Source organism: Theropithecus gelada, chromosome 3 (genome assembly GCF_003255815.1).
Source record: "Theropithecus gelada isolate Dixy chromosome 3, Tgel_1.0, whole genome shotgun sequence".
Taxonomy (NCBI): Eukaryota; Metazoa; Chordata; class Mammalia; order Primates; family Cercopithecidae; genus Theropithecus; species Theropithecus gelada.
Genome location: NC_037670.1, coordinates 54,881,486 through 54,906,694, shown reverse-complemented (window position 1 = coordinate 54,906,694; position 25,209 = coordinate 54,881,486). Strand labels below are relative to the sequence as shown.

The window sequence follows — 25,209 nt, the reverse complement described above, 5'->3', positions numbered from 1 at the left end:
GACTGTATCTCATATAGTTAGACAAAAAGCGGAGAAGGTGCTAATACTCACACCTACAACCAGGACATGTGCGGAATTGTTAGTCTCATCCCTGGACTTTCCTGCAGGTGTGATTGTGAAATATACCTCTGCTCAGCACCTGAGTGATTGAATCTTTTGCCTAGGCCCAGCCTGGAGACGGAATAGTGACATATGGCTGGACCCACCATCTACTTAATGTGACACTATTCTCCTGCATTGATGCTGCTCACAGGAGGCATTTTGAAACATTGCTGGGCTTTGCACACAGGGGATTTGAGTCTCCTCTCCTGCCTTGGTGCTGGTCACAGAAGAATGTTGTGACATATACTTGGCCCTTTACCCAAGTTATGTGACTTTTCTGCCATGCCCTGCCCACTGTGGCCATTGTAACATACTGCTTGGTCCATAACTAGTGTTATGTTGCTGCTGGCCTCTTCCTACAGAGGGCATTGTGATGTATCTCTGTACCCATTACCCAGGTGTTGTGTCTCTGTGCCTTCTTCCTGCTAGCAGAGGGGATTGTGATCTTTCACTGGTCCCAGTGCTTAGTTGATGAGACTCTTTTTGTCTTCCTAGGTCCTGCCAATAGAGGAGATTGTGTCATATTGCTAGGCCCAACAAAAAGCTGACATTACTGGCTGGGCGTGGTGACCCATGCCTGTAATCCCAGCATTTTGGGAGTCCAAGGGGGGAGGGGGTGGATCATGAGGTCAGGAGTTCGAGACCAGCCTGGCCAAGGTGGTGAAAACCCGTCTCTACTAAAAATACAAAATTACAAATTACAAAAATACAAAAATTAGCCAGGCATGGTGGCAGGTGCCCGCAATCTCAGCTACTTGGGAGGCTGAGGCAGGAGAATTGCTTGAACCTGGGAGGTGGAGCTTGCATGAGCCGAGATCACGCCACTGCACTTTAGCCTGGGCAACAGAGCAAGACTCCAACTCAAAAAAAAAAAAAAAAAAAAAGAGCTGAATTTTGCTCAGCCCTGCCCTCAAAAGGTATTGTGACATATTGCTGAACCTAGCACCAAAGTGATGTGAGTCTCCATGTAAACCTTGCCCACAGGTGGCATTGTGGCATGTCCACAACTATTTGATGTCATTCCCCTCTCTTACCTTGAGTTTGCTCATAAAAGAGATTGTGACATATTTTTGGGCTGAGAACCTAGGTGATGTGACTCTCTTCTCTTACCTGGGCCATGCCTACAAAATAAGGTGACTTATCACCAGTACGCAGGTGATGTGATTCTTCTGCTTGGTCCCTGCCCACAGAGGTAATTTTGACTTACCTTGGGCCCATCTTATAGATGATTTGACTCTCTTCTTACTGGGGTCTATCTATGATTAGAACTGTGACATATCATTTGGCCCAGCACCTATGTTATATCACTTTTTTTTTCCTGAGTCCTACTAACAAAGGTCATTGTGGTGTATCTCTGGGCCCCTCACCTCGGTGATGTGAATCTCCTGCCTCGCTGTTTCCCTCAGAAAGTACCGTGACGTATTTCTTGACCCAGTATCTAGGTGATGTAATTCTCTTCTACTGCTTGGGCTCTGCCTGGGCACAGAACCTAGGTGACATGACTCTCTTCTCCTACCTGGGTCCAGCATACTTTGTGTATTTTGACATATGGCTGGGACCAACACCTAAGTGATGTGACTCCTCCCTTGGCCCTGTCCACAGGTGTATTATGACATATCTCTTTATTCATTACATAGGTGATGTCACTTTCTTCTGCTGCCTGGGCCATGCCAAAAGGGAGGATGGGACATATTACTTGACCCAGCAGCTAAGTGATATGACTCTCCTATTTGCCTAGGCTTTGCATGTGTTTAGTATTGTGACAAATCACTGGGCTCTACATTTATAGAACTGGAGGTTTCTACCTTGGCCCTGCCCACAGAGGGACTATTTACATCTCCCTGCATCCATCACCTAGAAGATGTGACTTTTGTTCTTCCTGCATCCTGCCCACAAAGAAGATTGTGACATATCGCTTGGTCCACCATTAAGGTAATCTGCCTCTCCTGAGAGGTCATCGCTCATACTGAGCATCGTAAGATATTACTGGGCCCAGAACCCATGTGATGCGACTATGCATTCTGTGCCTTGTTTTCAGGAGTGGATTGTGAAATAAGATCCCTCCCTGAGCACCCACGTAATGTGACTCTCCTGCCTGGTTCCTGTCCTCAGGGAAGATTATAACATATCCCTTGCCCAGCACCCAGGTGATGTGACTCTCCTGCTTGCTCTCTACCCATAGGCGGGATTATGATATATATCTTGGTCCAGCTCACAGGAGAGATGATGACCCTCTTCCTAGAAACCAGCCAATGTAAGAGATACTGTCATAGCTAGGCTTAGTGAGTTAGGTAAGAGCCGGGGTCTCCTCTTTGTATGACAGTTATGGAGAAAGCATTGTGACATATTGTGGAGCCCAGAAAAAAGGTGATTTGAGTCTCTTACCTGGACCCTGATTACAGGGGCATTGTGACATATCTCTGGGTCCATCAACTATTTGATGTGACTCTCCTCTGTTACCTGGCCTTTGCCTATAGAAGATATTGTGACATATCTCTGGGCCCTGCACCAGGTGATTTGGCTTGTTTTTTCTACTTGGGCCATACCCACAGATAAAGAGGGACTTATCACAGAGACCAGCATACAGGTGATGTGTTTCTGCCAACAAGGGTTATTGATACATATCAATACATATACATATCTGTGGCCTCAACATGTAGATGATGTGACTATTTTCTTTTTTTTTTTTTCCTTTTTTTTTTTGAGATGGAGTTTCACTCTTGTTGCCCAGGCTGGAATGCAACGGTGTGATCTTGGCTCACTGTAACATCCACCTCCGGGGTTCAAGCGATTCTTCTGCCTCAGCCTCCCGAATAACTGGGATTACAGGCATGTGCCACTACACCTGGCTAATTTTGTATTTTTAGTAGAGATGGGGTTTCACCATGTTGGCCAGGCTGGTCTCGGACTCCTGACCTCAAGTGATCCACCTGCCTCAGCCTCCCAAAGTACTGGGAATACAGGCGGGAGTCACTGCACCTGGCCTAATTTTTATTTTATGCAGATTATTTTATCTCTTCCATAGTGATAATGGAATGCACAGCTTTTTAATAATGGAAGCTTTAGGAACTCAGGAATGAACAAGTGGCTATTGGCTGTCTAGGTTCTTCATGGGTCCACACTTAACATTAAATTTATGTCCTCTTAAGTACCAAGTTTGTGTCTCCAAATTAGGAGCATAGACAGATAAATGAGGGGTTCTTATAGGTAATTTGACTTGGACTACAGAGTTTATTCAAATGGCGTATCTAAAAAATTTTAGTGCAGCTTCAGCGGACTTAAACTTTCCTGCCTGACAGCTTTGAAGAGTGCAGCAGACCTCCCAGCTCAGCGTTTCAGCTCCGCTAAGGGTCAGACTGCCTCTTCAAGTGGGTCCCTGACCACCATGTATCCTGACTGGGAGACACCTCCCAGTGAGGGCCGACAGACACCTCAAACAGGAGAGCTCTGGCTGGCATCTGGCAGGTGCCCCTCTGGCGCTTCCAGAGGAAAAAACAAGCAGTAATCTTTGCTGTTCTGTAGCCTCCTCTGGTGATACCCAGGCAAACAGGGTCTGGAGTGGACCTCCAGCAAACTCCAGCAGACTTGCAGCAGAGGGCCCTGACTGTTAGAAGGAAAACTATCAAACAGAAAGGATTAGCACGCCCACTCAGAGACCCCATCCGAAGGTCACCAACATCAAAGACCAAAGGTAGATAAATCCACAAAGATGGGGAGAAACCAGCGCAATAAGACTGAAAATTCCAAAAACCACAATGCCTCTTCTCCTCCAAAGGATCACAACTGCTTGCCAGCAAGGGAACAAAACTGGACAGAGAATGAGTTTGATGAATTGACAGAAGCAGGCTTCAGAAGGTGGGTAATAACAAATTCCTTTGAGCTAAAGGAGCATGTTCTAACCCAATTCAAGGAAGTTAAGAACCTTGAAAAAAGGTTAGACAATTTGCTAACTAGAATAACCAGTTTAGAGAAGAACATAAATGACCTGATGGAGCTGAAAAACACAGCACAAGAACTTCATGAAGCATACACAAGTATCAATCGCTGAATCAATAAGTCAGAAGAGAGGGTACCAGAGATTGAAGATCAACTTACTGAAATAAAACAAGCAGACAAGATTAGAGAAAAAAGAATAAAAAGGAATGAACAATGCCTCCAACAAATATGGGACCATGTGAAAACACCAAATCTACATTTGATGGGTGTACCTGAAAGCAATGGGGAGAATGGAACCAAGTTGGAAAACACTTTTCAGGAGATTACCCAGAACTTCCTCAACCTAGCAAGACAGGCGAACATTTAAATTCAGGAAATATGGAAAACACCACAAAGACACTCTTCGAGAAGAGCAACCTGAAGACACATAATTGTCAGATACACCAATGTTGAAATGAAGGAAAAAATGTTAAGGGCAGCCAGAGAGAAACGTCGGGTTACCCACAAAGGGAAGCCCATCAGACTAACAGCAGATCTCTCGCCAGAAACCCTATAAGCCAAAAGAGAAAGGGGGTCAATATTCAACATTCTTAAAGAAAAGAGTTTTCAACCCAGAATTTCATATCCAGCCAAACTAAGCTTCATAAGTGAAGGAGAAATACAATCATGTACAGACAAGCAAATGCTGAGAGATTTTGTCACCACCAGGCCTCCCTTATGAGAGCTCCTGAAGGAAGCACTAAACATGGAAAGAAACAACTGGCACCAGCCTCTGCAAAAACATACCAAATTGTAAAGACCATCAACACTATGAAGAAATTGCATCAACTAATGGGCAAAATAATCAGCTAGCATCATGATGACAGGATCAAATTCACATATAACAATATTAACCTTAAATGTAAATGGGCTAAATGCCCCAATTAAAAGACACAGACTGGCAAATTGGATAAAGAGTCAAGACCCATCAGTGTGCTGTATTCAGGAGACCCATCTCACATGCAAAGACACACATAGACTCAAAATAAAGAGATGGAGGAATATTTACCAAGCAAATGGAAAGCAAAGAAAAGCAGGAGTTGCAATCCTAATCTCTGATAAAACAGACTGGAAACCAACAAAGATCAAAAGAGACAAAGAAGGGCATTACATAATGGTAAGGGATCGATGCATCAAGAAGAGCTAACTATCCTAAATATATATGCACCCAATAGAGGAGCACCTAGATTCATAAAGCAAGTTCTTAAAGACCTACAAAAAGATTTAGACTCCCACACAATAATAGTAGGAGACTTTAACACTCCGCTGTCAATATTAGACAGATCAATGAGACAGAAAATTAACAAGGATATTCAGGCCTTGAACTCAGCTCTGGACCAAGTGGACCTAAAAGACATCTACAGAACTCTCCACCCTAAATCAACAGAATATATATTCTTCTCAGCACCTCATCACACTTATTCTAAAATCGACCACATTATTGGAAGTAAAACACTCCTCAGCAAATACAAAAGAATGGAAATCATAACAGTCTCTCAGACCACAGTGCACTCAAATTAGAACTCAAGATTAAGAAACTGACTCAAAACCGCACAACTACATGGAAACTGAACAACCTGCTCCTGAATGACTACTGGGTAAATAACAAAATAAAGGCAGAAATAAAGATGTTCTTTGAAACCAATGAGAATAAAGACACAATGTACCAGAATCTCTGGGACACATTTATAGCAGTGTGTAGTGGGAAATTTATAGCACTAAATGCCCACAAGAGAAAGCAGGAAAGATCTAAAATTGACACCCTAACATCACAATTAAAAGAACTAGAGAAGCAAGGGCAAACAAATTCTAAAGCTAGCAGAAGACAAGAAATAACTAAGATCAGAGCAGAACTGAAGGAGATAGAGACACAAAAAACCCTTCAAAAAAATCAATGAATCCAGGAGCTGGTTTTTTGGAAAGATCAACAAAATAGACAGACTGCTAGCTAGACTAATAAAGAAGAAAAGAGAGAAGAATCAAATAGATGAAATAAAAAATGATAAAGGCGATATCACAACTGATCCCACAGAAATGCAAACTACCATCAGAGAATACTAGAAACACCTTTACACAAATAAACTAGAAAATCTAGAAGAAATAGATAAATTACTGGACACATACACTCTCCCAAGTTTAAACCAGGAAGAGGTTGAATCTCTGAGTAGACCAATAACAAGATCTGAAATTGAGGCAATAATTCAATAATAGCCTGGTAGAGACACAACCATATAAGAAAATTTCAGGCCAATATCCCTGATGAACATTGATGCAAAAATCCTCAATAAAATACTTGCAAACCGAATCCAGCAGTATATCAAAAAGCTTATTGACCATGATCAAGTCAGCTTCATCTCTGGGATGCAAGGCTGGTTCAACATACGCAAATCAATAAATGTAATCCATCACGTGAACAGAACCAATGACAAAAACTACATGATTATCTCAATAGATGCAGAAAAGGCCTTCGACAAAATTCAACACCCCTTCGTGCTAAAAACTCTCAATAAACTAGGTATTGATGAAACGTATCTTAAAATAATAAGAGCTATTTATGATAAATCCATAGCCAATCTCATACTGAATGGGCAAAAACTGGAAGCATTCCCTTTGAAAACTGGCACAAGACAAAGATGCCCTCTCTCACCACTCCTATTCAACATAGGATTGGAAGTTCTGGCCAGGGCAATCAGGCAAAAGAAAGAAATAAAGGGTACTCAATTAGGAAAAGAGGAAGTCAAATTGTCTCTGTTTGCAGATGACATGATTGTATATTTAGAAAACCCCATTGTCTCAGCCCCAAATCTCCTTAAGCTGATAAGCAACTTCAGCAAAGTCTCAGGATACAAAATCAATGTGCAAAAATCACAAGCATTCCTATACAACAATAACAGACAGAGAGCCAAATCATGAGTGAACTCCCATTCACAATTGCTAGTAAGAGAATAAAATACCTGGGAATACAACTTACAAAAGATGTGAAGGCCCTTTCAAGAAGAACAACAAACGACTGCTCAAGGAAGTAAGAGAGGACACAAAGAAATGGAAAAACATTCCATGCTCATGGATAGGAAGAAGCAATATCGTGAAGAAGTAATTTATTGATTCAATGCCATCCTCATCAAGCTATCATTGAATTTCTTCACAGAATTGGAAAAAACTACTTTAAACTTCATATGGAACCAGAAAAGAGCCCGCATAGCCAAGACAATCCTAAGCAAAAAGAGCAAAGCTGGAGGCACCACATTACTTGATTTCAAACTATGCTACAAGGCTACAGTAACCAAAACAGCATGGTACTGGTACCAAAACAGATATATAGACCAATGTAACAGAACAGAAGCCTCACAAAGAACACCACACATCTACAACCATCTGATCTTTGACAAACCTGACAAAAACAAGCAATGGGGAAAGGATTCCCTATTTAATAAATGGTGCTGGGAAAACTGACTAGCCATATGCAGAAAACTGAAACTGGACTCCCTCCTTATACATTATAGAAAAATTAACTCAAGATGGATTAAAGACTTAAATGTAAGACCTAAAACCATAAAAATCCTGGAAGAAAACCTATGCAATACCATTCAGGACATAGGCACAGGCAAGGACTTCATGTCTAAAACACCAAAAGCAATGGTAACAAAAGTCAAAATAGACTAATGGGATCTAATTAAACTAAAGAGCTTCTAAACAGCAAAATAAACTATCATCAGAGTGAACAGGCAACCTACAGAATGGGACAAAATTTTTGCAATCTATCCATCTGACAAAGGGCAAATATCCAGAATCTACAAAGAACTGAAACAAATTTACAAGAAAAAAACAACCCCATCAAAAAGTGGGTGAAGGATATGAACAGACAATCCTCAAAAGAAGACATTTATGTGGCCAGTAAACATATAAAAAATGCTTATCATCACTGGTCATTAGAGAAATGCAAATCAAAACCACAATGAGATACCATCTCATGCCAGTTAGAATGGCGACCATTAAAAAGTCGGAAACAACAGGTGCTGAAGAGGATGTGGAGAAATAGGAACACTTTTATACTGCTGGTGGGAGTGTAAATTAGTTCAACCATTGTGGAAGACAGTGTGGCGATTCCTCAAGGATCTAGAACTAGAAATAACATTTGACCCAGCAATCCCATTACTGGGTATATACACAAAGGATTATAAATCATGCTACTATAAAGACACATGCACATGTATGTTTATTGCAGCGCTATTCACAATAGCAAAGACTTGGAACCAACCCAAATGTCCGCCAATGATAGACTGGATAAAGAAAATGTGGCACTTACACACCATGCGATACTATGCAGCCATAAAAAAGGATGAGTTCATGTCCTTTGCAGGGACATGGATGAAGCTGGAAACCATCATTCTCAGCAAACAACAAAATAACAGAAAACCAAACATCGCATGTTCTCACTCATAAGTGGGAGCTGAACAATGAGAACATATGGACGCAAGGTGGGGAAAATCACACACTGGGGCCTGTTTTGGGGTGGACGGCTGGGGGACGGATGGTAGGTGATGTGCTGATGGGTGCAGCAAACCACTATGGCATGTGCATAACTATGTAACAAAGCTGCACATTCTGCACATGTACCCCAGAACTTAAAGTACAATTAAAAAAAAATCTAATGTAAAAACAAAAATTTTAGTGCTAGCTGATTTAGCATAAAAATGTGGCAGAGTATTTACCTGATGTTCAATTAATTTGTGTTTTCCCTAAATTAGCAGTTTTGTGTGTTAGTCTCTTCATTAGAATTCTCACAGGTTTTTTTTTTTTTTTTGAGATAGAGTCTCACTCTGTTGCCTGGGCTGGAGTGCAGAGGTGCCATCTCGGCTCACTGCAACCTCCGCCTCCTGGGTTCAAGCAATTCTCCTGCCTCAGCCATCTGAGTAGCTGGGATTACAGGAGCCCACCACTAGGCCCAGCTAATTTTTTGTATTTTCAGTAGAGACGGGTTTTACCATGTTGACCAGGCTGGTTTAGAACTCCTGGCCTCGTGATTTGCCTGCCTCGGCCTCCCAAGGTGCTGGGACTACAGGTGTGAGCCACCGTGCCCTGCCGAATTCTCACAATCTTTACCTAATTCAAACAATATAATTCTAACGTTATCAGAAATCTGTACTCAACTCATCTGGGCCTTTTCCATCTTTTCATGAACCTCCTTGAAAACACAGTATTCTAGGATTTTTCATGCTTTTAAAGTTTTTAGAAACTACATCAGAATTAAGCCATTAGCTGTGGAAAGGACTTTACATGTTTGCAAAGAAACAAATTAAAAGAAATTAATTATATCTGTTGCCTACAATAATTTATCATAATAACCATAATTATGAATGAGTATATACTCAGATATATTAGATTTTTAGAAATTTCATACAATTTTGACATAAATATTAATAACATATTTATTAAAATATAAGTTAAGGAGGTCAAATATATATATACACACACACATATATATACACACACACATACATATATATATACACACACACTTTTTTTTTTTTAAAAGACGGAATCTCCCTCTGTTACCCAGACTGGAGAGTAATGTCACAATCTCGGCTCACTGGAACGTCTGCCTCCCGGGATCAAGCGATTCTTCTGCCTCAGCCTCCTGAGTTGCTGGGATTACAGGCACCAACCACCACGTCTGGCTTAATTTTTGTATTTTTAGTAGAGACAGCGTTTTGCCCTGTCAGCAAGGCTGGTCTTGAATTCCTGACCTCAGGTGATTCATCCGCCTCTGCCTCCCAAAATGCTGGGATTGCAGGCATAAGCTACCAAGCCTGGCAAACATTATTTTTATTTTGATACTGCTTCCAGGTAAGTTAACTTTTTTTTTTTTTTTTTCAGTCGAAGTTTTGCTCCTGAGTAGCTCAGATTACAGGCACTCGCCACCATGCCCAGCTAATTTTTGTATTTTTAGTAGAGACAGGGTTTCATCATGTTGTCCAGGATGGTCTCCATCTCTTGACCTTGTGATCTGCCCACCTCGGCCTCCCAAAGTGCTGGGATTACAGGCATGAGCCACCTCACCCTGCCTGTTTATCACTCTTTTGCATGCTGCATTGACACTCTATAGCATCCAAAAGTTCGGGGTCTAAAAAAAAGACACTTTTTAAGCAAAATTTCATGTTGGGAAGCCTGTCAAATATGTTATAGGGTTAAAACACTTCACTAAAATATAGGATCACAGATCACTATAAAATAATAGCCATTTATTTATCCAAAGTGATAATTAAAAGATTTTAAAAAGAAAATCATTTACTGTTTGATACAGGAAATTCAGTTTTCCAGTCAAAAAATCTGAGAACGATAGCATGAGAAAAATTCTATCTCTTTTCTACTTTCTTTATTTTAAACTTTATTCAAAAGGTGAACAAAAATATTTTACTATGTCATATTGATATGTAAAATTTTTGTTTGAAAGAAAATCAACTTTTACTTTTGTATTAGTGTATTGTTAATACTAAAGCTAATTTTAATAAAACCTTATAAATAAATCCATCAAATGTGTCATTTTTGGCTACTGTAGATTTTCATAAATGTTTTATAGTCTGTTATAATAAATTTTTCAACTTTTTATATTATATTTTTGGTTTTTTCTTTTAATTTGAAACAATCATTAAGTAATTTCAAACTAGATAAAATGTTTCTAACTTTCTTCATTAAAAGCATATTTTGCCTTTGTTTATATATTTTGCAGAATTGTTTTTCATACATCTAGTAGTTTTAATTATATCCATATTAATTACGTTAACTCTTAACAACCTTGGGTTATTCCTGCTGCCCTCTGCTCTTTTTATGGCCACGGTCTGTTCCACCTCAGAACTGAAGAGAGATACTGGTCGGGAGAGGCCAATATCTTCCCTCACCTCTGGCAGAAAAGGAATGTTCAGGCCCTTCAACCCCCTGTTGTCGAAGCGGCACTTTAATGTGACAGCTATTGGCCATGTATGGCTACTGGGCGTCCAGAATGTGGCTGGTCTGAACTGCGATGTGCTAGAAAGGTAAAATACAGAGTTAGAGTAAAGATTTAGTTCCAAAAATATATACACTTCATTAATAATTACATATTGCTCAGATATTAATATAATATTTTTGATATAGTGGGTTAATTAAATGGTTAGAATGAATTCCACCTGTTTCTTCTTCCTTCTTAAAGTTTGACTGCTAGAAAATTCAGAATACACATGTGGCTCACGTTTTATTTCAGAGGATTGCCTCCTTTTTAAACTCTCAATTGGCCTGCTCAAAGGACCAGAATTCAGAAAGGACATAAAATCTGGAATTTTAAAATAATTGTTACATTATTTTCATGTGTGAATAGCCACATAATATATTATTCATAAATGCATATGACTTTATATGCAGATTAAATGCAAATACCTTCTGGGGTGGACCTGGCTCAACTCAGGGAGGAAGCCCTGCCTGAAAAGGCTGCAGCTTAGGTTTCGCTTTATCTTCTTCCAGCCCAGCATCTGAGCGTATCTTCTGTCACTCCTGAGGGAGCGGAGCAGTAAACGTTATCCAATCAGCATCGCTGTGCTGGGAACCGTCCAATCAGGCACGCAACTGGAGTGGACAGGACGGCTTCCGGGATTTGGCGGGGCCTTTGTCTCTGGCTGCAGCCGGAGGTCCTGGTCTTCTCTTCACTGCTCAGTGCCCTCTGCTCCTAGAGGCCCAGCTTCAGTGTCCCTGTGACCTGCAGGTATTGGGAGATCCACAGCTAAGACGCCGGGACCCCCTGGAAACCCAGAGATGGTGAGAGTGCTGGATCCGACATCCCGAGAGAGGGGGAGGGGCTGGTTGGAACCGGTCGGAAGTGGCTGTGGCTGGACTCGGGCCTCCAAAATCTGCGGCCCCGAGTTCTTGGCGCAGCTTGGCCCTCAGTCTCCCGCGGCCCGGAGTTCTCTTTGGCGCAGCTCGGTCCTTAGTCCCCTTCAGCCGTAAGATGGCGGCTGGGCTGACAGCCGGGGCCTTGGGCGTTCTGTTTTCTCCCTGCGCAGTGACTGTGCCCTGGCCTGGAGCCCTCTCTGGGCAGCTCAGCACCCGCAGCGCCGCATCTCTACCCGATTGTGCAGGGATGCCGGGAGGGTCATCAGGAGAGAATCCTGACTCGGGATGCGGGCTTCATGAATGTTTAAAAGCTTTAGTCTGTGGGGTTCCTAGTCCATCTTTTTTCTTTTAAAAATCTGTGGAAGTCACCGCAAAAATATTGAAGAATTTAATCAAAGAGTAATTCAAGAATTGTAGAACACCCAGCTGTGGTTTGTAGTTTGTTTTCCATGGGAGGGACTTAAGAAAATACTACTATAAGGTGCATGATAAAGGAAAGCAAATTCAATAATTGGTTAGGGAGAGTTATGTAGTTTCTTAGTTTTAGATCAAGGTGGAAATTTTCTGGTCACGTAATCAGAGCTTAATTGGCAGTTTATGGTTGATTAAGCCTAAATTTTGTTTTCCCCAATGTAGTAATTTACAAAAAAATGCATTTGAGTTAGACTTTTTTAAAAGTAAAAACCCTGGGACTAGAGCCACCTCAGTCTAATTGTCTGCCATTTAATTATTTTCACACTCCACAGGGGACAGATTTTCCCCGGCAACTTTCACATGTGTCTCAAGCAGGGTCTCAAGACTACTCCCTATTCCCCGTTCTTTTAGTCTAACTGACTTGCAGTGAAATGCTAAATTTCCAGTTTCTTCTGACATTCCCAAATGCCAACTTCCACTCCCTAATTCACATTATCAACTATTTGTCCTTTAGTGTACATTTTAGATACTGTATTTTAATAAATCATTGTTGACAAATTATTGGGTGACACTTTAAAAAAATTGTTTGCTGTTTGAAAATATTTCCAATGAGAAGAAAACAAAAAATAATCCCCTGACACTGTATTGTAAAAAAAAGTCTGTGCCTATTTTCCTTTTGTCTTCCCCAGGCACAGAGATCTTATCAGAATGTTTTTGGGTCAGGGGTTCCCTTTGGAAACTTTATGGGGTGATGTGTCCTCAGCCACCTTTCAGTTTTCTCCTGGTCCTGGATTTCAGTACTGTGGATAAATCAAGATATCTACTGTGGCTGTGTATGCTAGAATCTCTGGTAAATTTCATCTTCTGGCCTGGAATGGAACTCTGGGTATCTGGGAATGGGAGACATAGGACAATCTGAGGTTGGAGTGTAGCCTCTCAAGGGAGCAGGTGGATGCCCCGGGGCTGAGAGGAATCTCCTTCCTTTGGAAAGCTAACTCTTTGAGGCATTAAGATTGTGTTGGCTCAACCCAGCTTCCATTTCTGAGGCATATTGCTGGTCAGCCAATCAGATGCTGGTATTGAGAGGAAAACACAGAAATAATTTCTGCCCCCTGGATTCTCTAAGATTTGTGAAAGAAAAAATGGTATCCCAGAAGACAAAAAAAAAAAAAAATTCAAACTTGACTCCAGTGAGATGGTACAAGAACTTGCAAAGTGAAATGCATGGTGGTCACTGAGCACTTAAGTGAGCAGGATGGGGTGGGAGAATCTCTCTAGTGATTGGGTGGCCTGACTTGACACATGAGTCAGACACATCTGTTTTATAATCAGCACCGCCACTCCCTGGGTTTGTCACCTTGAAAAGATTTGTTCACTTATTTTGATTTCAGTTTATAACTGTAACTTGCATTTTATTAGTAGGATTTAAAAGGTAAGAAAATATTTACAAAGAGCATAAAAGAGGTGAGTTTCAGAAAAAAATAATATCTAATCATATATTCCATTTATTAAGAATTCTAATTTACCTTTTTCTTTCCCAGACTTAGTTTAGGAATTTTCTCAGGTATGTTTTTTATGCCTGTGTGATGTCCAACAGTATTCCAAGGCTTAGTTTTTAGAGTGCTACCAGGGAAACAAAAAGGAAAAAACCTCTCTTCTGTTTTGGCTGTAGAAAATGAATACATTTTTACAAGAAAATGTGGTAGATAATTGATGAATTACATAGATTTATGAAAACAGCAGTTCCTCTTTTTGCAGGGTATGTTTGTTACAGTGAATACCTCTGTGCTATATCCTGTCATCTTGGTTTGTAAGGATAATGCTACATTTTTATTTTATTTTATTTTTGAGACAGAGTCTTGCTCTGTCGCCCAGGCTGAAGGGCAGTGGTGCGATCTCGGCTCACTGCAACTTCTGCCTTCCCGGCTCAAGCAATTCTCCTACCTCAGCCTCCCAAGTAGCTGGGATTACCGGCATGTGCCACCATGCCCGGGTAATTTTTGTAGTTTTATTAGACACAGGGTTTCACCATATTGGGCAGGCTGGCCTTGAACTCCTGACGTCAAGTGATCTGCCCGTGTTGGTCTCCCAAAGTGTTGGGATTACAGGCATGAGCCACTGCACCCAGCCGGTTAATGCTAAATTTTATAAGATGAAAGTTGGTACCTCCTAGAAGTGTTCCCATATGACCAATTGATTACTACATGATTTTTAATGAAAATCATAAAATAATACATTTATCATCTGAAAGGAATAAATACTTTTGCATTTCTTATTGAGGTATGAAATGTAAGCACCTTAAAATTTCCTTCCCTTGGCCGGGCGCGGTGGCTCACGCCTGTAATCCCAGCACTTTGGGAGGCCGAGACGGGTGGATCACGAGGTCAGGAGATCGAGACCATCCTGGCTAACATGGTGAAACCCCATCTCTACTAAAAATACAAAAAAAAATTAGCCGGGCGTGGTGGCAGGCGCCTATGGTCCCAGCTACACAGGAGGCTGAGGCAGGAGAATGGCCTGAACCCGGGAGGCAGAGCTTGCAGTGAGCTGAGATCCGGCCACTGCACTCCAGCCTGGGCGACACAGCGAGACTCCATCTCAAAAAAAAAAAAAAAAAATTTCCTTCCCTTGGCTGGGTGCAGTGGCTCATGCCTGTAATCCCAGCACTTTGAGAAACTGAGGTGGGCAGATCACCTGAGGTCAGGAGTTCAAGACCAGACTGGCCAACATGGTGAAGCCCCGTCTCTACTGAAAAATTAGTCAGTCATGGGTGAAGGGCACCTGTAGTCTTAGCTACTCGTTAGCCTGAGGCAGGAGAATCGTTTGAACCTGGGAGGCAGAGGTTGCAGTGAGCCAAGAGTGTACCACTGCACTCCAGGCTGGGCAACAGAGCAAGACTCTGTCTCAAAATAATAATAATAATAATAAATTCCTTCCCATATATAAATACTGTGCATAATTTTGCTGAATTTTTAAAGCTGTTTCAAAACCCAAGTGAATAACCTTGACATGGAAATTAAAGCTTGTGCCCAGTGATTCCAAGCTAAGGCTAATATTGAGCCTGCAAAGGGAAGAGAGGTTATTAAAAGCCCAGTTAGTTCTTTCTTGGAAGCCTCCCCTGCTCACCCCAGCCATGGAAGAAGCCTTTATTCTGAGAGAAGCTACAGAGCCCTGGACATCGGGGGACCCACAGGCAGATGCAGTTAACATTAAGATGGAAGAGGAATGGGAGAGTCTTACTAAAGATGAAGTTGTTATCGTTTTGAGGCAGTATTTTACTTTTTTTTTTACTTTGTAAAAACAGAATGAGGTTTCTCTAAAAAAAATTTGAATTTTAAAGGAGTATTGCAACAGAAGGAAGTACCAACTATAAGATCTTTAAGAATTGCAAAGTTTATGCAGACGAAGCCTTTTTTTCTTAGGGAGGAGCAAAGAAGTTTAGAAAGAAGATCACAGGGGAATGGCAAATGAAAGGTGAAAAAATCATATACTAGATTAGAAAATGTTTTATCCTGAAGTCATCAAGTTTTTAGGAGGGACAAAAAATGGGGTTGTATGTTGGCTCAGACTGAGGGTAGCTCAAAGTTCAGGAGCCTGTGGAAAGGAGATAAACTTAAGTGAAGTTTGATTAAGAAGAATTTTATTTTGACCACTGAAGAAAAATTCAGCTAATTATTTAATATGAAAAAGTACAAAATATGCAGAGTGAGTGTTTGGTTATTAAATAGTTAAGAAAAAGAGCACCATCGAAGTCATAATGGGAAGGGTGTTTCTTTTCATAAACTGTTCCTGGAGAACACAAAGGATGGGGAATTTTATTAATCACAGCTATTTACCAGGATTATCTGTGTGCTTCATCTTTCTCCACCTCTTTTCTTTGTCCTGTACATTTTTTCCATTTAAATTTTCCTGGGTTGTATCTTGTATAATAAACTGGTCAACATAACTACAGTGTTTGCTGAGTTCTGTGAGTAGCTCTATCAAATTATTGAACTGGAGGGAGTTTATGGGTGTTCTAAATTCAAACAGTAGTTTTAGAAGCACAGATTGGCCCATATGGTGTTTGGCATCTGCAGTGAGGACAGTGTTGTGGGACTAAGCCCTGAATCAGGGTCTGCTGACTCTGGGGTCGGAATTCAAATGTTAAACAATGTGTTAGTTTTGGAGAATTGCTTGATATTAAGCAAACTTTACAGATTTGGTGCCAGAAGAAAGATATCAAACAGGCCTGGCCTGGAGTGGAACTCTGGGTGTCTGGGAATGGGATGCTCTACTTTCCTGTACACAGACTGTCACACTGCCCATTGTCCTGTGATTCCAGGTCTCCTGCCATGGTGAGAGAGGACTGAAAACTTAGAGGAAAGGCGCTCTGATTATAGACCCACTTTTCTTGCAGCTGCCATCCCAGAATTTCCACCCACTCACAAACATACCCACTAGACATTGATGTGTCCACCCCCCTCTCAGGACTAGGCACCGCCCTCAGGTATTTCACTACAGCATTTTTTTATTCTAGTGTTTTTTGCCAAAAACCCACAAAAGTGTCTACAAGTCTGGCATATTGCTATTCCCAGACACTGAATCTGCAGAGCAAACTGCTCTCTCTACCAACCAAGGGTTCTGGACCGCCTGTTCATAATCTCATCTGCTTGCATGGACACAGATAAATCAGAGGACAGCTCCATCTGGGCCACTGTCTGTAGCACAAACCAGTCCTCCCACCTACATTGCATTCTCTCACACCCATGGATTTTTTTCCTTTTAACTTTTATTTCTGTTTTGGGGTACACATGCAGGTTTGTTATATAGGTAAAATTGTGTCACGGGGGTTTGGTGTGCAGATTGTTTTATCGCTGAAATACTAAGCATAGCACCAAACAAGTATTTTTTTGACCCTTTTTGTTCTTTCACCTTCCACCCTCAACTAGGCCTCTGTTGTGCCCCTCTTTGTGTCCGTATGTTCTTATTATTTAGCTCTTATACATGAGAAAATATATTTGGTTTTCTGTTTCTGCATTAGTTTTCTAAGGCTAATGGTCTCCAGCTCTATCCATGTTGCTGCAAAGGACATGCTCTTGTTCTTTTTTATCACCACATGGTATTCCATGATGTTGATGTATCATATTTTGTTTGTATTAAATATTTTGTTGTCTCTTATTTTTATTATAATTATTTTTGGAGACAGGGTCTCATCCTGTCGCACAGGCTGAAGTGCAGTGGTGTGATCTTGGTTCTCTGCAGCCTCAGCCTCCCTGGCTCAAGCAGTCCTACCTCAGCCCGCAAGTGTGTACCGACAGGTGTGTACCGTTATGCCCGGCTAATTTTTCTTTTTGTATTTTTTGTAAAGACATGGTTCTTTCACATTGCTCAGTCTGGTTTTGAACTTTTGAGTTCTGGAAATCCACACGCCTCAGCTTATGAAAGTGCTGTGGTTACATGTGTGAGTCACCATGCCCTACCATACCATATTTTCTTTATCCAGTCTACCATTAATAGGTATTTAGGTTGATTCCATGTCTTTGCTATGTGAATAGTGCTGCAGTGAACATGCATGTGCACGTGTCTCTATGACAGAATAATTTATATTTCTTTGGGTATAAACCCAATTATGAGGTATCTGGGTCAAATGATAATTCTGTTTCTAGTTCTGTGAGGAATCACCACACTGCTTTTCACAATGGTTGAACTAATTTACGCTCCCACAGGCAGTGTATAAGCATTCCCTTTTCTCTTCAACCTTGCCAGCATCTCTTATTAACAACAGCCATTCTGACTGGTGTGAGATGGTATCTCATTGCAGTTTTTCTCTGCATTTCTCTAATGATTAGTGATGAGTATTTATTTATTTATTTATTTTTTTTGAGACGGAGTCTTGCTCTGTCGCCCAGGCTGGAGTGCAGTGGCCGGATCTCAGCTCACTGCAAGCTCCGCCTCCCGGGTTTACGCCATTCTCCTGCCTCAGCCTCCCAAGTAGCTGGGACTACAGGCGCCCGCCACCTCGCCCGGCTAGTTTTTTGTATTTTTTAGTAGAGACGGGGTTTCACCGTGTTAGCCAGGATGGTCTCGATCTCCTGACCTCGTGATCCACCCGTCTCGGCCTCCCAAAGTGCTGGGATTACAGGCTTGAACCACCGCGCCCGGCCCAGTGATGAGTATTTATTTATTTGAGACGGAGTCTCACTTTGTCACCCAGGCTGGAGTGCAGTGGCATGATCTCGGCTCACTGCAACCTCTCCTGCCTGAGTTCAAGCGATTCTCCTGCCTCAGCCTCCCGAGTAGCTGGGATTACAGGTGCCTGCCACCGTGCCTGGCTAATTTTTGTATTTTTAGGAGAGACAGGGTTTCACCATCTTAGTCAGGCTGGTCTCGAACTCCTGACCTCGTGATCTACCCGCCTTGGCCTCCCAAAGTGCTGGGATTACAGGCATGAGCCACCACGCCTGACCGAGCATTTTTAAAATTTGCTTTTTAGCCACATGTATGTCTTCTTTTGAAAAGTGTCTGTTCATATTTTTTTGCCTACTTTTTAATAAGGTTGTGTTTTTCTTATAAATTTCTTTAAATTTCTTATAGATACTGGATATTAGACCTTTGTCAGAAGCATAGTTTGCAAATATTTTATTTTATTCTGTAGGTTGTCTGTTGATAGTTTCCACTGCTGTGAAATAGCTAGTTTAATTAGGTCCTATTTGTCAATTTTAGCTTTTGTTGCAATTGCTTTTGGCATCTTCATCATGAAATCTCTGTCAGTTTGTATGTTAGAATGGTATTTCCTAGGTTATCTTTCAGGGTATTTTATAATTTTAAGTTTTACATTTAAATCTGTAACTCATCTTGAGTTGATTTTTATATATGGTGTAGGAAGGGTATCCACTTTCAATGTTCTGTATAGTGTTAGCTAGTTATTCTAGCATCATTTATTAAATACGGAATTCTTCCCGCATTCCTCTTGTCAGCTTTGTCAAAAGACCAAATGGCTGTAGGTGTGTGACATTATTTCTGGGCTCTATTCTGTTGCCCTGGTTTATTGGTCTGGTGGTGGTTGTTGTTGTTGTTGTTTGTCTTTTTTTTTTTTTTTTTTTAACCAGTACCATGCTTCTTTGGTTACTGTAGCCCTGAAGTATAGTTTGAATTCAGGTAATGCAATGCCTCTAGCTTTGTTCTTTTTGCTTAAAATTGCCTTGGCTATTCGAGCTCTTTGTTGTTCCATATAAATTTTAAAATCTTTTTTTTTTTTTTTTTAAAGTTCTAAGAATGTTTTTGGTAGTTTGATGGGAGTAATATTAGATCTGTACATTTCTTTGGGCAGTACGGCCATTTTAATAATTTTGATCTTTTCTATCCATGAGCATAAAATGACTTTCCATTTATTTGTGTCATATCTAACTTCTTTAAGCAGTGTTTTTGATTGTTATTGTAGAGATCTTTCACCTCCCTGGTTAGCTGTATTCCTAAATATTTTATTCTTTTGTAGCAATTGTGAATGAGATTGTGTTTTTGATTTGGTTTTCGGCTTGGATGTTGTTGATGTAGAGGGATGCTACTTATTTTTGTGCATTTATTTTGTATTCTGAAATTTTGCGTCAGTTACTTTTCAGTTTATGGAGCTTTTCTGTGGGGACTATAGGCTTTTCTTGATGTGTTGTCTGCAAACAGGGATAGTTTGACTTGTTTGGTTCCTATTTGGATGCCTTTTATTTTTGTCTTTTGCCTCATTGCTCTAGTGAGGACTACCAGTTCTATGTTGAATAGGAGTGGTGAGAGAAAGCATCCTTGTCTTGTGCCAGTTTTCATGGAGAAATGCTTCTAGCGTTGTCCATCCCGTATGTTGGTTGTGGGTTCCTCACAGATAACTCATTATTTTGAAGTATGTACCTTCAATGCCTACTTTGTTGAGGGCCTTTAATTATTTTAATGCGAAGGATGTTAAATTTTATTGAAAGCTTCTTCTGCATCTATTGAGATAATCTTGTGGTTTTTGTCTGTATTTCTGTTTATGTGATGAATCACATTTATTGATTTGTGTATGTTGAACTAACCTCATATGCCAGGGATAAAGTCTACTTGATCATAGTGGATTAGCTTTTATGATTAGCTGGATTCAATTTCCCGGTATTTTGCTGATGATTTTTGCATAAATGGTCATCAAGGATATTGACCTGAAATTTTCTTTTTTGGTTATGTCTCTGTCAGGTTTTGGTATCATATGATACTATTCTTATATAGTGGGATGGGAAGAGTGCCTTCTCAATTTTTTGGAATAGTTTTAGGAGAAATGGTACCAGCTCTTCTTTGTACATCTGGTAAAATTCAGCTGTAAATCTCTCTGGTCCCGGTCTTTTTTCGGTTGCTTGGCTACTTATTAGTAATTCAGTTTTGGAGCTTGTTATTGGTCTATTCAGGGATTCAATTTCTATGTTTGCTCAGTCTTGGGAGGATGTATTTGTTCAGGAATTGATCCATTTCTTTTAGATTTTCTAGTTTGTCTACATAGAGGTGTTCATAGCAGACTTCAACAGTTATTTGTATTTTTGTGGGGTCAGTGGTAATGCCTCTTTTGTCATTTCTAATTGTGTTTATTTAGATCTTGTCTTCATGAATCTAACTAGTGGTTTATTTAACTCATTATTTTTTTCAAAGATTTAACTCCTAGGTTTCTTGATCTTTTGTATAGTTTTTCATGTCTAAATTTCCTTTGGTACAGATGTGATTTTGGTTATTTCTTGCCCTCTGCTAGTTTAGAAGTTGGTTTCCTCTTGCTGCTCTCATTCTTTTATTTATAATGTCAGTTTGTTAATTGAGATCTTTTTAACTTTTTAATGTGAACATTTGGTGCTGTAAATTTCCCTCTTAACACTAGGTCAGCTGTGTTGCAGTACTTTGTTCTCATTTGTTCCTAAGAACTTCTTGATTTCTCCCATAATTTTATTATTTACCCAAAAGTCATTCAGGTGCAGGTGTTTGTTTGTTTTTTGAGACAGAGTCTCACTCTGTCACCCAGGCTGGAGTGCAGTGGCATGATCTCGACTCACTGCAACCTCTGCCTCCCAGGCTCAAATGATTCTCTGCCTCAGCCTCCCACCACCATGCCTGGCTAATTTTTTTGTTTTTAATAGAGGTGGGGTTTCACCATGTTGGTCAGGCTGGTCTCAAACTCCTGACCTCAAGTGATCTGCCTGCCTCTGCCTCCCAAAGTGCTGGATTACAGGTGTGAGCCACCATGCCCGGCCCAGGTTTTTTAATTTGTATGTAATTGTATGGTTTCAAGTGGTTTTCTTTGTATTCCATTGTATTTTCATCAGGCTGTGATCTGAGTGTGTGGTTGGTATAATTATGGGATGTTTGGATTTGCTGAGAATTGTTTTATTCTGATTAAAAATTGGTCAGTTTTAGAGTATGTGCCATGTGGTGATGAGAAAAATGTATATTATGTTATTTGTAGATGAAGAATTCTGTAGATGTCTATTAGGACTATTTGGTCAAGTGTTGCATTTAGGTCCTGATATCTTTGTTAATTTTCTGCCTCAATGATTTATTAGTGTCTGTGGGGTGTTGCAGTCTCCCACTATTATTGTGTCAGAATCTAAGTCTCTCTATACATCTTTAAGAAATTGCTTTATTCATGTGCACATGTGAAAGCAAATTAAATCTTGGGACTCCAAACTCAGTAAGCCAAACAGAAAAGTTAATCTGAGAACTGGGTCACACAAACCTGCCTTTCCCTTCTGGTTCCTAAATAAGATGGCTACAAGATGAAAAGCTGCATACCTCCCCCGATATGTGTCCACAATAAAATTCCTAGTGAGCTGCGGATCTTTACCCCAAAGTGTTTCTGTTAAAATTTTATCGTAGAAATGTAAATTGATAGTTTATAGGTTCAGTCACTTCCCTTTCCATCAGACTCAAATGCCTATCTGTTCCTCTGCCCCATTTTGTCTGTGTTATCTTATGTAAAAATTCAGGTTCCCTGCATTTTTCTTCTGCCCTATTTGTCTATGTCATCTGATGTTTAAAAAAAAAAATGCAGATTCACTGAGCCAGACAAAGGCATGAATGACTGTATTTTTCTATCCTCTTCTTACATGAAAATTGTGTACTTACCAGTATCCCACCCTTTTCCCTTTAAACTTGAAGTCCTCAAAATCATCTTGGAAGAAAGACATAGACTTGTCTCCAGGGCACATATCCTTAACTTTGGCAAAAAAAACCTCCTAAAATGATTGAGATTTCTCTTGTCATTTTTCTTGATTAACAAACCCATAGATTTTTTTTGTTTGTTTTTTTTGAGATGGAGTTTCACTTTTGTTGCCCTGGCTGGAGTGCAGTGGCATGATTTTGGCTCACTGCAACCTCTGCCTCCCAGGTTCAAGCCATTCACCTGCCTCAGCCTCCCAAGTAGCTGGGATTACAGGCATGCATCACCATGCCTGGCAAATTTTTGTATTTTTAGTAGAGACGGGGTTTTGCCATATTGGTCAGTCTGGTCTCGAACTTGTGACCTTAGGTGATCCACCCACGTTGGCCTCCCAAAGTGCTGGTTTTACAGGCATGAGCAACCGCACCTCGCTGGATTTTTTTATAACACCTTTCTCTCTCCGGTTTTTTTTTTTTTTTTTTTCCTGTTAACATTCTTTCAGTTGCATACAGTGTGCAAAATTAAGATGTCCAAGAGTTTAGCTGGGCACGGTGGCTCCTGCCTGTAATCCCAAGCACTTTGGGAGGCTGAGGCAGGTGGATCATGAGGTCAGGAGATCGAGACCATCCTGGCTAACACGGTGAAACCCCATCTCTACTAAAAATACAAAAAATTAGCCGGGTGTGGTGGCGGGCACCTGTAGTCCCAGCTGCTTGGGAGGCTGAGGCAGGAGAATGGTGTGAACCCGGGAGGAGGAGCTTGCAGTGAGCCGAGATCGCACCACTGCACTCCAGCCTGGGCGGCAGAGCGAGACTCCGTCTCCAAAAAAACAAAAAAAATTGTCCAAGAATTCAAAAACATGTCCAGAGACCTGTCTGTTGTAGGAGAAAATTAAAAATAAGAGGCTTTATTCTCCTATGTGAAAATAACGGAGGATATTTTGCTAATCTCTTTTTTCTTAAAGGATTTAAATTATATGTAGATTTTTGTCTTTGTTGTTTTGAAAGATACGTAAATTATGTTAATAGCTAAATAAATTTTTGGTCATTGTTCTTGATTTGGGATTGTCTCTAAGACCTCAGATTTATTGCTTTGTTTTTGCTTTGGCCAATTTTTTGTAAAATTTTTAATCTTTTAAAGTAGACACAGATTTGTTTAAATCAAAGCTCATTTTAAGAGCACACAAAAGTTGAGCACAAAGATAGTATTAAATTTAGCAATACAGAATGATGAAGACTAAAAAATGCTGAGTAAATTCCTTTGACAGAAAACAGATTATCCAAGGTAATTATCTATTATTTGCAGACTGAAATACTTCCATTGCAAAAGCGAGGTTCAGTGTATGAACTGAACAGTGGAGTATGTAGTTGTTGTTTGGTTTCTATTTATTACTTCAGAACAATTAGCCTAGTTAGGTGTAGCATTTGTAGACAAACTGCATTCATATCAATTAAACAATATTTTCTACACTAGTATTTATTTTGAATGAATCCCTTAGTCATTTTAATATTGAATATTTATTTTGAATGAATATTTCAAAATAAATATTCAATATTTATTTATTTTGAATGAATTTATTTATTTTGAGTGAATCCCTTAGTCATTTTAATATTGTTATTCATACTTTTGAAATATAAAGTGTTTTAATTATGGTTACATACAATATTTTAAAATCCTATGTATAGTATGACTAGTACATTAAAATTATTTATGCTTAGATATTTTATCCAATATGAAAGAAAATTTACTACCAAATTATTACAGTGGATATTAGTATGATATGCTTACTAATTTATTCAGTAGAGATAATATTAGGGAAGCATGATTTTAGTATCTTTTGTTTCACTAAATTGGAATGCTATTACAAGACAAATAAACAAGGGTGATGTGGCCACTCAAAAACCGTAATAGCTCTTCAGTTAGCCATGATGCAAGCTCAAATATATTCCACTATATTAACAAAGTCCTATTCCAATTGTTCATCAAAATGTTTTGGTGGAAATTGTCAGGCATATTCCAGTATAGATCTCCCATTCAATGGCTAGAAGATAAGAGAGCAGCAGAAATGAAAGAGGAACCTTACTTTGTGTTAAGGTGTAGTCTGGATTGAAGAGATGACCCAGGCAGGCTTTGTGTGAGCAGTGAGGCTGTTTATTCACTTGGGCGCGAGCTCACATAAAGCCTGCTTGGGTCGTCTCTTCAATCCAGACTGCGCTGTAACACACATTTGATGCCAAAACCTGGGATAGGGGAACTCCTTTGGGAGTCGTGTCCCCTAACCCCATCCCCCGACTTCTTGAAGAGACCCAGTCGCGACCTCGGTACCTTGGACTGGCTCTGTAAAAGCCCCACCTCTGCCTTCGAATCGGTAAGAGACCTCCGTCCTTTCTTAGACTTTCCTTTTCTTAAAGAGAGAGCAGAGGACACTCGCTGTCTGTGTTTCCTAAATCTAACATTGGTCATGGATTATCTCTGGGAAGATAGTCTTCCCTAGGTGAGTGGTCAACCACAGGGACGTGCGTCTTGGTCACTCATCCACAGCACAACTCAGGACTCCAGTTGGGGACACCTGCTGAAGGTCCTTGTGGTTGCTCTCCTCCTAATTTCTCTCTCTCTGTCTCTCTGTTTCTTTAGTCCTCCACTGTCCATCATGGGCAACCTTCTGCCCTCCATTCCTCCTCCTCCTCCTTTGGCCTGTGTCCTTAAGAATCTAAAACCCC

General features: G+C 40.4%; 1 protein-coding gene across 5 annotated transcripts in view; it reads left to right on the top strand.

The window, feature by feature from the left end:
- The first annotated feature begins 11,662 nt into the window (after positions 1-11,662).
- LOC112621084 (zinc finger protein 107-like) overlaps positions 11,663-25,209 on the top strand; it is a 42,881-nt gene continuing 29,334 nt past the window's right edge. For 2 of the 5 annotated variants that reach the window (XM_025380278.1, XM_025380277.1), the window contains exon 1: positions 11,663-11,865. In XM_025380278.1, coding sequence (XP_025236063.1) covers positions 11,863-11,865 — 3 coding nt within the window. In that variant the 5' untranslated portion in view covers positions 11,663-11,862. Of the gene's footprint in view, positions 11,866-24,697; positions 24,858-25,209 lie in introns of all 5 variants that reach the window. The other 3 variants (XM_025380275.1, XM_025380274.1, XM_025380279.1) reach the window with 3 other exon arrangements.